This window comes from Gobio gobio (genome assembly GCF_949357685.1).
Source record: "Gobio gobio genome assembly, chromosome: 9".
Lineage (NCBI taxonomy): Eukaryota > Metazoa > Chordata > Actinopteri > Cypriniformes > Gobionidae > Gobio > Gobio gobio.
In genome coordinates, this window is record NC_137115.1 from 44678891 (window position 1) to 44694950 (window position 16060).

At 38.2% G+C, this 16060-nt stretch overlaps 2 protein-coding genes across 4 annotated transcripts; one reads left to right on the plus strand and one right to left on the minus strand.

Annotated features, from left to right (window-relative positions):
- Positions 1–1865: 1865 nt before the first annotated feature.
- On the minus strand, positions 1866–4928 carry LOC307131449 (uncharacterized protein). Of its 2 annotated transcripts, none has more exons than XM_079825108.1 (2): positions 4518–4928; positions 1866–4179 (listed from the first exon to the last, which is right to left on the minus strand). In XM_079825108.1, the coding sequence occupies exon 2, from the start codon at positions 4102–4104 to the stop codon at positions 2980–2982; it is 1125 nt and encodes a 374-aa protein (XP_079681234.1). In that variant the 5' UTR covers positions 4105–4179; positions 4518–4928; the 3' UTR covers positions 1866–2979. The 2 variants fall into 2 exon arrangements, with proteins under 2 accessions (XP_079681234.1, XP_079681235.1); XM_079825109.1 differs by having other exon boundaries at positions 1866–4173; positions 4518–4926.
- Positions 4929–6464: 1536 nt separating this feature from the next.
- kmt5b (lysine methyltransferase 5B) lies at positions 6465–15947 on the plus strand. 2 transcript variants are annotated; one of them, XM_079825328.1, is made up of 10 exons: positions 6465–6850; positions 7742–8061; positions 8187–8334; positions 8413–8578; positions 9914–10023; positions 10108–10274; positions 10381–10400; positions 10588–10724; positions 12956–13155; positions 13249–15947. In XM_079825328.1, exons 2-10 carry the CDS (start codon positions 7908–7910, stop codon positions 14577–14579), a joined length of 2433 nt encoding a protein of 810 aa, XP_079681454.1. In that variant the 5' UTR covers positions 6465–6850; positions 7742–7907; the 3' UTR covers positions 14580–15947. The 2 variants fall into 2 exon arrangements, with proteins under 2 accessions (XP_079681454.1, XP_079681453.1); XM_079825327.1 differs by having other exon boundaries at positions 6466–6850; positions 8187–8578; positions 13249–15941.
- The last annotated feature ends 113 nt before the right edge of the window (positions 15948–16060 follow it).

The following is a 16060-nucleotide window of genomic DNA, read 5'->3' on the forward strand; positions in this document are numbered from 1 at the left end:
AAAGTTCTCTGATGACTCATTGAACACACACACACACACAAAACTTGATGGATTTCTGAGCCTTTTATTACTAAATCATGTCTTTGAGTGAAATTTGGAGTGTGTGTTTTCATAAGAGTTAGTGGATGGGTCTCTGGTGCCCTTTTTTTTATTAAATTTTTTTACTTATCCCAACCTTCCCCTCCTTTGAGTTTTAATCTAAACGTCTTTAAAAGAATACGGGAAAAATCTATCTTTTTAATTCTCATTACTGATTTTCTGGAGCTCAGCTATACAACTACACAGACTGTCAACACACACTCAACAGGTAAAGGATTTATTTCTTAAAATGTCTATACATTTTAACTATTAATAATTATTGTAACTGTTTTTTCTCTTTAACAGAGCATGTAAGTGTTCAGTTCAGTTAATAGGCCTACTCATCTTCTCTTCTCAACAAACAGAGGTATTGAATTTATGATCCATATTGTGATATCTTTTTTGAATTAACACTTTCTGCCTAAACATACCCAGTCACAAAAAACATTAAAGCTACCCCATGATTTTGTCACTTTTTCCTTTTAACAAAGGGCTCACATACTGTTCATGTTTGCTAATTTTGGCCTTCATAAACATTTTACATAATCAAATGTACAAACTAAACTGTAACTCCAAAATCAATTGTGTATTTCAGACCTCATCATCTGCAGAGAGAAACTGCCATTCAGAATAAACAAATAAAGACATCATAGAGGATTGTGAAGATATTTCACTGGAACTTGATCTTCATTACATCATGTTCAATGTCATTTTTTATAAGACCAGGCAGATAGAGGACTAAAAAACAATATTAATATATAATGTATAAAAATAATCCAGGTCCCCTGATCTGAACCCTAAATAGAAAATGAGTGGGTGAACTGAAGAGGAGAAGCACCAACATGGATCTGGGAATCTGAAGGATCTGGAGAGATTCTGTAAAAAGGAATGGTCTCTGATCTCAGGTATTCTCCAAACTCATCAGGCATTGAAGACTCAGAGCTGTTATCTTGGCAAAAGGAGGTTGCAAAAATATATAATGTATTTAATAAAAGGGTGCCAATAATTATGGTCAACGTGTTTTGGAGAAAAGCAATTATTTCATTATGTGATTTACCCCCTACTTTCAATCCTTTTACTTCAATGAAAGGTTAGATTTTTGCGCATTTTTAAATAAAAGATCAAAAGGATAAACATTGCAGATTTATTTTTACAGCCATCTTTGTTCATATTTACCAGGGGTGCCAATAATTCTGACCACAACTGTACATAGCAATATTAATGAAAATAAACTATTATTTAAAAGGTTATTTATAACATGATAAAGGTCCTATGTAACACTTTCAAATCATGGTCCTTTATGGAACCTTATAAAAAGGGTTATTTAGCACCAAAAAGGGCTCTGCTATTGTTACAAGCCAAAGAACCCTATTTGCTATTGTTTAGAACCATTTAGGGTAGATAGATAGATAGATAGATAGATAGATAGATAGATAGATAGATAGATAGATAGATAGATAGATAGATAGATAGATAGATAGATAGATAGATAGATAGAGATAGATAGAACTGTTACTCTCTAAAAAGTACTTTGAATATCTATTTATATTCATCTTAAATTCAAATTATAGAGTCTTTTGTCTTTTAAAATGTCAAATATTTTTGGTTGATATCTGGCCCTTTTTAACATTAAAATGGACTTGATGTATAACTAAATAATTATTTAAAATGATCCTAAAAATGACCAGGAAGTACGCTAATTGAAAGCTACAGTGAACCATTTGTCCACTTATGTAGCACATAGTCTTTAAGTGCATTAAAAAAAAAAAGCAGCACAAATGTTATTTCATAAAATCATATCAATTTATTGTAGCAGTTTGAGTTCCAGCCAATACACAGAACTATTGTATCACTGCACCGAAAAGAAAAGGGAATGGTGCCATCCTGTGGATGAGCAGAAAGTGCAGCACACAAATCACATTTCATCCACTGGTTGGTTACAAGGGGGAATGGACAGAATTTGTCTATGCACAACATATATTATATGACTTGTCTATTATTTTTTTCGGCAATATTTTAAAGGCAATATTTTCATAACATAAAAGAAAAGAAAAACTCAATGGAAGAAAAACTTAATTAAAGGCACATTATGTTAATGCCTATTCATTGGTCAGCTAATACCTCATCATGTAAAGAATGTCTAAGCAGTTCAAGTTTTATTCGCATCACTTCTTAAGAAAGCCCTACACTCAAGCCTGGGCTTTACATTGTATTATGCAAGACATTTGCCCCAAATATGGATAAACTTGAGGATGCAACAAAATATTTTCACTCATGTGAAAATCCTTAAAACACTCAATCACAGGCTCGAACAAAAATGAAATCTTTTTAAAAATTCCAGTTTGTGTAAGTGAGATTAAAATTAAATTGTCAGAAGAGGAAAAAGTCTGAAATATAGATTATCAGGAATGTCTAACTTTTGCTCACAGGACACTGCAGTAAAATCTAGACATAGATTCACACAAATAAAATAAAAAATAAAAACCCTCTATTTTTGGTGATTCGTCCTGAAACACACAAGGAGTGAAATGTTAAGGAATTAAGAGTTCTTGTCAAAGTGATCCACACTCCATTGCTGCAATCCCCTTTATCCTCCTTTTTGCACAATAGAACAATTTTCCTGAATTCACCTAAGCTCTTAAAAAATGCACACACTTCAGCCTGGATCATAAACCTTCATAGCACAAGTCAAAACTCTTTTTAGGCATAATTGTAAGGTTAATAAAGTGGACATATATTGAAGTTTAATTTGCTAGCAAGGCGTGGCTTATGCATAATTTAATCATTTTCATTCGAGAGGATCGGAATTGTGTTATCTGATTACATTTTTGGTCCTTCTAATGTTTTCCTTCGGGATGCGGCCGTGGTCCCTTCAGGCTATTGATTGTTAAAGTTTTGACTTCACCAGAGCCAACTGTCTAAATGCTGAAGGCAATAGCAAGACTGCTGGAGGATTGACGTCAGCTCTCTGTAACTTTGCTCTTTCCAGTTGGGAAGGAGTCTTTCATTGTTAAGGGCCTGAAGCTTGGGCGTCCCTTCCCGCAAGACCTGATACAAGCAGGGCCATCGGCTCTGTATCCGTAGTCGAGTCCGGCGGTCCAGAGTAATGCCCCGGACGATCTTTTTCGCTCGCAGCTCTCGCAGCGCTGGAAGGTTGAGGCAGGAGAAGACCAGACCGCGACTGGGCGACACATCCAGGAACTCGAGCGAAAGGGATTCAAGGGTGTACGAGATGCCTAAATTGCGCAGAGGTACGAGAACATGGAGCGTAAGGGACTTTAGATTAGGAAGCGATTTCGTCAGTGTCTGTAAAGTGTTCGGGCTGACCCCTTTGAACACCCAAAAGTACTTCAGTTCTAAGATGCGAAGTTGTTGAAACTGAGTGATCAGCGTAACTGACGTTTCGGACCAGTCGAAGTGCAGCCGCATTTTGGTTATTCTGGGACAGCTGCGGACGAGTCTGGTCAGGAGAACCTGGAAGTTGTTAACCTGGTCCATCTTGGTAATATTGTCTTGATGAGAGCTAGAGCTGGTGTGAACGCGAAGGTCGAGAGGCTCCAGCAGCGTAAATGTCCAGTTCAAATCTAAATGACTGAGGTCCCGGCAATGCACGTTCTCTAGAAGGTGTGACAGGAGCTCTCCCCATTTATTGCACAGGTCCCCTAGATCAAAACTGGCCTTCAGAGTGAGCAAACTAGCCCCTCGGGATATAAGATGATGGGTGTAATGGTGAACCCAAGCTTTCCAGCGCTCAAACTCTCTGTTGGAAACGAGCAGACCCTCCTGGCCCAGGTGAAACACCCCACGGCGAGAATAGTCTGCAACTCTCCAGAGCTTCCCGGAGCGCACTAAGCAACTCCAGCTTGCACACACAAGGGCAGAGTTGCATTTGTCCACCTCACTGAGGAACGAGAGCACATGGAGCTGACATTCCACCGGTAGGGAGTTGAAAGGAAAGTAATCTTCATCTCCTTTAACCCTTCTCCTTGTATTAATGGGAACAAGCGCTCTCTTTCGTTGAGGCATGTTTGTCAGTGCTTGGTTAAATCTTCAAGATCATCCTTTAGTCTTGCTCTCTCACTGAGAGACGTTTGACTGCACCTTACAGAAAACAAAATGTCATTTACAATGTGCATCTCAAATGCATGAAACGTTGTCTGCACTTTATATCCATTCTGACTGACTCACTTAACTCTAGCACCGCTGTAATGGTTTCAATTAGATTGAAGAAGTGGAAGAAATCGTTCACATCGGTTTTGTCAACCGGATCAAGCTATTTATTAAAAGGTTTTGTTCACGAATCAAAACAGAACATCTCAACAGTAATTCATAAAACATATTTAATATTAAAACAATTTAACGTCTGAAAGTTTTACGATTTATATATTTTGAATTAAATTAGTACACAATACATAATGCACTTGCTAATGATAACTTACCTTTGACAAACTAGCAGTTTCCTTAGATGTAAAGTTAATATTAATCGCAAAGACAACTCAGCTCATTGCTATTTTTGGTAAGGTGTTAGAAGAAATACGACGTGATTGTTTTTTATTTTTTTACCAAACTATACAAAATAGTTTTATAGACCGCTAGTAGCGCGTTGTTAGCCCGTCACTGCGGCCTGACATATTTTAGCGATAGCTGTAAAATATCTTCTGTACGTTCGCTCAATAGAATAATTAAACTCAAACTATCGTGACAGTCTGACTGAGCTCTTAGTTCACAAAGAACGCTTTAATTGGTGAGAATTAGTCAGCACTTTAGAGCAAACTAAGAAGCTAAGCTGTGCTGAGAATCCCTTTGAGGGGCTGTTGTTGTTCTCGGCTCGTGACATCATCAATGTGCGTGCTATAGCTGGGTGTTTATGGCTGATCCGGGAACAGCTCTGTACATGTTCTCTAATATAGTTAAAACAGGATTAAGATTGAAAGAACTGATTTAAGGACAGGCTCAACATGCTTTTCGACTTCTGCTGTCATGATTTCCGCATAAAGCGACAGCGGTATCGCTTTGTCACATATTTCTCTATCTCTACCTTTTTTTTTTTTTTTTTTTATAACTCACGCTGATCGATATTATTAATAAAAGAATCATATCAGAAGCATATTTTACAGCGTGGACCTGGCAACGTAATGATATATCATAGAACGTCCGAGTCATTTCGGCGAATCGGTTCTTTCGAACCGATTCAGAGAACTGTTTTAAAAAGCCATTTCAGCTGTTCTTTTACGTCATTCCGTTGTCTATACGTGCATAAGTCATTCTAATAAAGAAATATTATTAAATATTCAAATATATATCAAGACTTTTTTTTTCTTTCACATTATAAGCAATTATAACTGTGTCTATATGTGAGTCCTTTAATATATTTATTAAAAGGCTATATAATGATTAGCCTACACATTGGCTATATGTTTTTCTTGTAGCCTAGACTGTTGATTGTTTTTTGAAGTTAAATAATAAAAAAGCCACAAGTAGCCCTATAGCGTTGAATTCAGGTAAATTGGGACACATTTTGACATTGAGATCACTTTAAAAAATGTCCCAATTATCCCGAATTAACGTTTTATTTGTTGACATTTCTACTTACTTTTCAATTTGATTAAACGGATCATGTTTATTAACAGTGTTTTGTTTACGAATTAAACATTGCTGACATCTTAAGTAGGCTATTTTTTTTTAAATACATCCACCATAGGCTACAAACACGACAGTGGCTGAAATTTGTGTTATTAAAAGATCCTCTTCAACGCTTATGAGTTTTTTTATGTCTTATTGTTTAGCTCTGGAAAATTCACATAGTCTATATGTGTATAGAATATGTGTAGAATACCAGAACAACTTTAGGATGTTTGAAGGAATCTGATCAAAACAGTTTGTTTTAACCTGGCTGAACACTCTTTTATGATATTAATGTTCATAGGCCTATGTGCAATTGTGTTTTTAATTGTTCGTTTGTTTCTTTTAATGTGCATTTTTTATTTTATTTTGGTTTTCTTTATTGTTCTTTAGTGTTCATATTTATATAAATAAGTTGTCCAATTCATCAAAACGGCAACAAATACTTTTACCACAATATTGCCTAGGCTATATTTTCATTAGGCTGCTAAAAAGTAGTGTATCTGCGTGAAACAAAAATAATTGAAGTGAACTAGGCCTAGAAAATATGTTTACAATACAAAACACATAATGATGAGAGACGTCTAAATTATTATGCAATTATAACTTGTTTAACATTTATTTTGTGCACAAGAATATTTGTTTTTCACTATTCCATATAACTGCATAAAGTATGATTTCTAGGGGTTGCTAGAAGAAAAGTTAGAGCAGAAAAGTGTGAATTCGTGAGAGGCTATGGTGCGATGGGATGCTGTTGCTGCTCTACGGAAACACAAGCGCACTGATCGAGCCGCAAGTGCACATTTAAAGGGGTACAACAACAACGCTGTCTTTGTATACATCAGAGTTTGTCGAGGCGTTTATAGCTCTTGATCAACATCTAGCCAAATTTTCTTTGTGCGACAGTATTATACGGACAGTTTGGGAGGTAGAAAGAAGCAGTGAGCGTCAAATTAGGGCCGATAATTCAAACATTTTGGGTCTATTTCTTTCTGAGGCGGCTCGGTTGTCCTGTCGTCTCTGTTGATCTGGAAACGGCCGCCATCTTGAATTTTAATGCAAAAAATTCGGACAATCTTTCGGCAATATGTCATTTTTGGACTGCATTGGACTTTAGTGATGGACACGCTTTGACGCAGAAGGGAAAAAAGTGAGTATTTAAAGTACTGCGTGAATATGGTGACCGCGATCACTCCTGCTCAGGGCTTTTCCGGGTGTCGCCTAGCAATCTCTCAGTTAGCTGCACATTAGGCCCAGTGTGATACTCCTATTATTATCTGTTCATGTCAATATCTTAAAAAAAAATATTCATAGAAATAAAATTTACGGGGCGCAATCATGTTCTTATTTTGATTATTACAGTATCGGAATATCCACCAGGAACTCTGTTTTCGATATGTTTGCTCTGCCGGTTTGGCAAGTCTCATTGTTTAGTTAGCTCGATGCTAAGCTAGTTAGCATTCATCGAATGTTTACGTTCATCGCCGTTGTAGGGGGTTAAGCGGCACAAAAAGCGAATTAACACTTTAAAGTCATTATATCGACCCAAACCTTTCGTTTCGGTTCAGTATACAAGTATTTTGGGGCTTAAACTTCAATCGGCGTGTCAATGTGGTTTGTGTTGGTATTTAAATACACCGACGCTTACATGGGAGTGTTTTAGCCACGGTAGAGAAGTATACTGATGTAAATTATCAACCAAATTATATGCAAACAATTAATTCTATGAACTGTTGGTCGATGTGACATTATTTCCAAGACATTCGCAATTGTGAATTCTAGATTTGTAGTTTAATTGAAGGCAGCTTTTGTTATTTCCATCTGCAGCCAGGGGGTGGCGCTCTATACTCAAGAATATTTGAAAAGTAATCATATCACACAACACTTGAGACTTTTTAAATTACCTGCATGCTGATCATGAAATCAACTACTTCTATTTGTGTTGTAATTGTTTGAATGACAAATATTGGCATTATAAAATGTATATAATTTTAAATAAATGAATATAAGCAAATCAAATGAACAATGTTATTTTATCTAGGTGAATTAACACTTGAAGAAACAGTTTGATTTGGAGTATCCTGGCAGATAAGACGACAGATCAGGCTTCAGCCCAGTTCTTTCTGCAGTCTCCTTGTTGAATGGTTTCTCACAAGCACACAGAAGCTCAATGCGCCTTCTCCAGAACGCCAGCTGGTATGAAGTAGATGGGAGAATCCAAGAACATGGTGCTGAATGGCAGGAGACATGGCAGCAAGTTCTCCAGTAATCAGCCCGTAAGCAAGTCCAGGCTGCAGAACACACAGAGAGCCCATCTTCGTCAAAGCAAGGGCTCCCCGAGTGGCAGACGATGCAGTCGACGTAAGTTCCTTGGCAAGCCATCACACAGATTACTTGATTTCCCCCCCCCCCCCCAACTCGTTTAACTGATAGTGCATCATCTTAGTCCTGTCCTTAGTGGTTATTAATGTTAAATCTTCAAACAGGTTGTGGTGGGGCGCCCCCGGAGGCAGAAAGGCGTCATGTCCCCTCATCGGGAATGACTGCCAAGGAGCTGTGCGAATATGATGATCTGAGCACTAGTTTGATCCTGGATCCTTACCTTGGCTTCCAGACCCACAAGATGAACACCAGGTTTGTGTTTTTAACTTGGTTAATTCAAATTGCTGTCATGAAGCTTGTCTTTCATGTTGATATGATGCTCCGTTTTAGGTTTCGACCAATCAAAGGTCGGCAAGGGGAGCTGAGGGACATCATTGAGCTTTTTAAGAAGCATGACAACCTGGAGAAAGCTTTTCTGGCTCTGACCTCTGGCGACTGGACGAGACATCACTTCCTCAACAAGACCAAGTCCCAAGAGAAGCTTTTCAAAGCACATGTAATTCATACATTTGGAAAGATCTCAGTTTATGATTTATACTACATGTTGATGATCATTTACCCACGTCCCGGCAGGTTTATGATATAAATATGTATAGACAATTGTAATTATTTGTACGTGTTATTATTAAATGCAATATTAAAAGCTTGTTTACTTAAAGGGGTAGTTCACCAAAAAATGAAAAAATATCCCATGGTTTATTCGCCCTCAAGTCATCCTGGGCGTTTATGACATACTTCTTTCTGACAAATACAATCAGAAAAAAAATGTCCTGGGTGTTCCAAGCTTTATAATGGCAGTCCAAAATTTGAAAACCAAAAAAGTGCATCCATCCATTATAAAAGTACTCCACACGGCTCCAGGGGGTTAATAAAGGCCTTCTGAAGAGAATCGATGGGTTTTTGTAAGAAAAATATCTATAACACATTAAAAAGTAAAATATCTAGCCTTCTGTATTCAACTTACGAAAAGAGCGCATCTGGCGTGACAATGGCTTTGGATATAGCATTTTGAACTGCAAAAGGTGTTACACTTTCTTCATAAGTTGAATACGGAAGGCGTGTGGAGTACTTGTATAATATATGGATGCACTTTTTTCGTCTTCAAATTTTGGACTGCCATTATAAAGCTTGGAAGAGCCAGGACATTTTTTTAATATAACTCCGATTGTATTTGTCTGAAAGAAGAATGTCATAAACACCTAGGATGACTTGAGGGTGAGTAAACCATTTTTTCACCCATTCACCCATTTTTGGGTGAACTATCCCTTTAATATGTGATTGTAGAATGAATATTTAGTATTTGATTATTTGCTTCAAACATTTTAAAAGTAATATTTAAATATTAATATAGTTTATTTAATATTTAATGATGACATTAATATTAAATATTTTACTATTTGTGAGTACATATTGCTATAAATACCTCATTACATTTGAAATGTTTATTTAATGGGATAAAAATCTATACCTTTTACATTTTTTTTAAAAATAAATTTTAATATTAAATGTAATATTGAACATTTATAGCCTGTTTATTTAATATTAACATTTAAAAATATTTATTTCTTGCAAATATTAGTATTAATATATTGATTAAATAAATATATATATAAATTTGTATATGTATGTATGTGTGTATATATATATATATATATATATATATATATATATATATATATATATATATATATATATATATATATATATATATATATATATATATATAATATATATAACCTAATAATTCAAATTAGTCTTTGCTTATACATATTTGCTCCAAATATTTATGAAATGTTTACATATATTTTTTTTTTCTGTGGTATCCCACCAGGTGTTTGTTTACCTGCGCATGTTTGCTTCAGACAGTGGCTTTGAAATCCTTCCTTGCAATCGCTACTCCTCTGAGCAAAACGGAGCCAAAATTGTAGCAACAAAAGATTGGTGTGTTAACGTTATTATATAATCAGATCATCAACTTAATTTGCTGCTAGTTTTCATCTTCTATTCGTACTGTGCACATTGCAGGAAAAGGAATGATAAAATCGAACATCTTGTGGGCTGCATTGCTGAGTTGTCTCCCAGTGAAGAGAGGATGTTGCTTCGACACGGAGAAAATGATTTCAGTGTCATGTACTCTACACGCAAAAACTGCGCGCAACTCTGGCTGGGACCTGCGGCTTTTATTAACCACGGTATTTCTCTTCTAGATTTTGAACAGTCACCCATGATCGATAAATGAAACAATTATCCTAAGGTGACTTTAAAAATTGAAGGTGTTTTTTTTAATTGTTTTTACAGATTGCCGGCCAAACTGCAAGGTAAGTACATATGAGGGTGGACTCCAAAATGAAGATTAACTTGAAGATAAACGATAATCGGGAAATTACATTTTGCTTATGTGCGGTGTTTGTCGCAGTTTCTCTGGATGCAAAAAGGAAGACTAACTTGAAGTTTAACGATAAACTAGAAAATGACATTTTTGCTGATGTACTGTATTTTTTGCAGTTTGTGTCAACAGGCCGAGATACCGCCTGTGTAAAGGTTCTGCGGGACATTGAACCTGGGGAAGAGATCTCCTGTTACTATGGAGATGGGTTCTTTGGAGAAAACAATGAATTCTGTGAATGCTATACTTGTGAAAGGTATCATGTGCTGCATTCCTCTAGTTTCTAATGTTTCTTTCAGTGCAGTAGTTAGGAATGGATGACTATAACAGCATTTTATGTTTGTATTTTGAATAATTTTATAAACTATTAGAATTCTGTTGAAAAGATGCTAAGTTCAGAAGTTAAAACATTATACCATCTCCAAATATTGAAATATTAACGTTTAAATATTTACTACATCAAATAAAAATCATTTAAATTAAAATTAAAATCAATTAAAATATTTTTGGATTGCATTGGACTTTGGTTTATCAACATTTATTTACTGGAATTAAAAATGTATATCAATTTAAATTAGGGGTGTAACGGTTCGCGTATTCGTACCGAACGGTTCACGGGGTGAGTTCCAAATGGAATCAGTATTCCCTATTTGATCATCCCTATGTGAGCAGGACACGGGAATCAGTATTCCCTATTTGATCATCCCTATGTGAGCAGGACACGCGTGTGCCGTATGTAGCAGTTTGGTATGCACTTGGCAAAGGGAGCGGTGTAATTTCCTCATTATCTTCAGCTGGGATGTTCCCGTGACAACGCAGCGCCGGCATAAATAAATATACAATTCATATTTTTAAGAGTTATATTACTTTTTATATACAGTATTACAAAGCATATTTTTATAAACATTTTAAAATAAAAAATGTTTATTTTTATTTGCAACAGTTAGGCTAAAAAAAAGAAAATGATGCAGATAAAACTGCGACATCTGCTGCAGTGTTGCCAAGTTCATACATGTCCGCAGGTTGAAGCAACCCCAATTGTGTGATATTTAGCACCGGGAATGCGTATTTCAGCAGGAAACACTGCCAAAAAGACATATTTTACCCCCCATAAGAGATTTTTACCAAAAAAACCCCACTGAAATGAGACTGGGCTTGTTTTGGGCTAGTTTTGAGTAGCGATTGGGCGGGTTTTGTTGTGAATATCTGGCAACCCTGATCTGCTGACGGACACTGTGCTGCGTTGTCACGGGAACATCCCAGCTGAAGATAATGAGGAATTTATGCCGCTCCCTTTGCCAAATGCATTCCAAACTGCTACATACGGTACACGTGTGTCCTGCTCACATAGGGATGATCAAATAGGGAATACTGATTCCATTAGGAACTCACCCCGTGAACCGTTCGGTACGAATACAGGAACCGTTACACCCCTAATTTAAATGTATACATACAAATATTAAATGGGTTACTTAAACATTAAACATGTAGTGTGTACTTCTATATTTATTTGTTTCAAATATTAATATTAAATGCAATATTTAATATTAAAATAATAATATTAAAGTAGTTTAGCTGTAAAATTTATATTTGAAATTTTACTATTTGCTTATGTATATTTAAATGTATTGTTTACTTCTAATGTAAGGGTTAGGGTTACTTCAGCGATTTTAGCATTAGGCTTTATATCAGTAGACACCTGGTAGTATATTCGAATTATCGTACTTTCCCCCCTCATGTCCCCCTGAGACGAGAGATTTATGCATTTTTATTTCTGGAAAAATCCTCCGATGACGCAAATATCGTCATTGGAGGATTTTTTGGCCAGAGGCTGAAAACTAGAGCCAGTAGAAGGAGCTGTTCCGCATGTTTTCAACCCGCCCATAGGGGTGGGATCTCACTCGTATAATGTAAATGCGCATGGCCGCTGCCACTTGGCTCGGGCATTAATAACGGAGCGGTACGGAGCAAAATGAGTGTTTCAACTTTTCAATTAATTCCTATGAAACTTAAGCTTCCATATGCGATAACGCGGCAGACTGAACACGCGTCGTGAATGACTGCCGCGCTTACCTCAGCTCTCGTGATGAATGCAATCTGACTCCTGCTGCGTTTGTGCCGTGACTTTCGTACGGCTCACTCACACTTTATTGAAAAGACACGTTCAGTTTTTAATTGTAGTGTCTGTTCTCTAACTGAACGAAATTATTTTATTACTATGAATTTCAAAACGACAGTGGGGGCGGTGTTGTGGTGGGCAAGAGATGTAACCAGTAGCCATGGCTTTGTGAGTGGCCTTGTAGGGCATTGCATCGCTAGTACATTCTGGGAGTTATTGTCTTTCATCCACATGAGTCTTTTCTTGGTCTAGAAGGCACCAAATTCAAAAATAATTTCACATTTCTACTACATAAATGACCCAGTTTAAATACACATTCATCTTCCCAGCGCTGCAGTGCCGCTTTAACAATAAGATTTTTCTTTCAGACGTGGCACTGGAGCTTTTAAGTCGAAAGCAGGGTTGCCTGTGGAGACTCCGGTGATCAATAGTAAATACGGCCTCAGAGAGACAGACAAGCGTCTGAACAGACTAAAGAAACTGGGGGAAAGTTGCAGGAACTCTGACAGCCAGTCTGTCAGCTCCAACGCAGAGGCAGACTCTCAGGAACCAACCACTGTACAAACATGTGAGAGACCTGTAATACTAGATGTTTGATACTAATAATGCTGTTACAGCTCATGCTCATCAGTTCTCTTCTCTTCCTTTCATGTCTCTCCAGCATTACGTAAGAGGACTTCGCAGTCCTGTGTCAAAAAGCACGGAGAAGCAAAGGCTGTAACAAGGCAAACTCTGTCAAGCACTCCTTCTTCTACCTCATCCTCTAAACGAAGTCAAACGAATATTTCGAGTTTACCAAAGAGACTTAAGTCAAAGCCCACACAGCCTTTGCCTAAAGGAAGACGACGGTGTCGAGGCGTATGGTCAAAAGCCTCTAGTCGAGTGAACGCTAGCGGGAATCTCAAGGAGCCCTCCAGGCGAGACGCGGACAGACGCAGCTCTGGAGGCAAAGGCGGTGTAGCGCGCCCATCAGAAAACAATCAGAGCTCTTCGAAGGGTGCTTCCCTGTGCAAGGACAGCACACTTTGCCCTTACAGAACTCGTAGGTCCACGAGGACCTCTCTCGGTGCTCAGGGGTCTGACGGCACGCAGGCACCAAGTCGGCCGTCTAGCCCGGGTGTGGTCTTCAAGTCGGAGCCTGGAGAGCTCATCCCTGTGACACCCGGGCACCAGATGAACACCCCTAGTTTGGAGACCAGCTGTCCTAAGAAAGGGACGTGTCCTAGACGCAGGAGGACGATAAAACAGGAAGACACCGGCTCTTACGGTGAGTCCTTCCTCCAGGAGGGCGTGCCCGACCTGCGGCACGCGGTTCGGGCCGCAGATGTAGCAGACTGCGGGAAGGTAGTGCTCGGCCTGCCAGACCGCCACCAGCACTACAACGGCTCGTCTAAAAGCAGCAAGTCTCTCCGCCGAGGCAAGGGCAAGAAGAAGCGGCAGATCACGCGCTACGACGCTCAGCTGATTCTGCAGAACAACTCAGGCATCCCCAAGATAACACTACGCCGGCGTCGAGACAGCAGCAGCAGTAAGAAAGAGCCCAGAGAGACCAACTCTTCGAGCTCCTCCAAAATCAGCATCAAGTTCAGCAAAGAGCACGAGAAGGACCGGAGCAGCTCGTACGTGGCCAAACTGAACAACGGCTTCAGCCACGGCTCCCACAGCAGCTCCACCAAGCTCAAGATCCAGCTGAAGCGGGAGGAAGACGGCACCGGCTTGCATCGCGCTTACCCGGAGGACGTCACCCTGGGCATCGTGAAGCGAGAAGGGGGGGATGTTTTGGATCACAATGCGGACACTCAGGTAGGTCAGGACATGGAAGTGGAATCGCTGTCCTCCGAGGACGAGGAAGAGGACTACTTTGATAACGAGGATGATTTCATCCCGCTCCCACCAGCAAAACGCCTGCGTCTCATCGTGGGCAAAGATTCCATAGACATTGACATTTCCTCCAGACGACGAGAAGATCAGTCCCTCAGACTCAATGCATAAGCTGTGTAAATATCCATTGTCTCAATCATGTTCATTTTGAACATATGTAATTTAAATAGAAAATGCAAATGTACAATTAAATCATGGCAAAATATCTTTCTTTACATTTTAGTGATGGCACTTCTTTATTGTTTCCTCACAATGATTATAAATATTGTAGAAAGTGTACAGGTTATGTATGAATTCTATCCAAGTCTGATAACGTGCAGATGTTTGTTAGCATTCTGTCCAGCTTAACTGTTTTATTCCATAAACCTCTCGGCTTTGTTTGCAAGACGTTAATCCACTTGGGAAACGCATGCATGGTTTCACCTCAAAAGGTTGACACTCGATGTTTCAACAGTAGTGTTCCCATGCACAAGAATCGCGTGTCTCTCTCTCCCTCTCCTCAGCTTGATCTGGCTAAAGGGAATCGTTGAGCAAACAATGTGCAGAGGAGCTCAAATTTATACAGATCTCTCCGCTTTTTTTGTATCAAAATCCTTTTTATCATGTGTCAGATTTTTTGGCCATGGAAGGCCGTGGTGCTCATTGTGGTGGCCTGGTGCTGGTCCATTAAGATATTGGACTATTGAATAATTATTCTGTGAACGTCAGACCCTTTTAGTGTGACCTTGGAAGTCCATAGAGAAGTGTGCCTACGGATTAAAGTCTGCAAGAGATGAGTTGTACTGAAACGTCATTAATCAAGAATCTGTTTTCCTGAGTCATGCTCATTGTGGTATTCAGTACATCTAATTGACTTTGTGGCTTCGTGTGCATTTTGTGCTCTGCCGAAAAATGATAAAAATGGACAAAAAAAATGCTACGGTATCCAACGCTGTTGTTTGTGTTTCCATTGTTGACCCTAAGTAGGCAGCTGCCATATTAGGCTATTTTTATTTTTACCTTCTTTTTCTTTCTATCTTTTCTTTCATTATATACTTTACATTCTGTAGTGTCAAAAGTCTGCCATCTTTGGGCTCAAAGGAGCTTCTTATCCTAATGATCACAAAACTCCTATGGTCTCAAGCTTACAAACTGACTCTTAAAAGCATCATGACAGTAACAATGTAGGATGTATACATAATCTGGGGGCATACTGTTCACTCTGTATATTCTGGAACTTGTTTTTATTTAACTGTTTTAAGTACTTGAAAACTATAAAACTCATTTTCAAGATATTTTCTGGTCTTATGTCATTATTAGATTTATAAGATCAGATTTTTTTTTCTCTTGCAGATCTCAAATTATTTGAGCATCTTTTATTTTTATTTCCTTTAAAGTTTGTCATCCATTTTTTTTCCCTAAAATGTAAATTGTGTCATAATCTGTTCCGAACTTGTAAGACTTTTGTTCATCTTTGGAATACAAGTGAAGATCTCTTTGATGAAGCTTTCTGTCCCTCCATTGACAGCTGTGCAACTACCACTTTGACACTTCAAAAAGATCATAAAGAGATCGTAAAACTAATTTGTATGAATTAAGTGATTTAGTCCAAA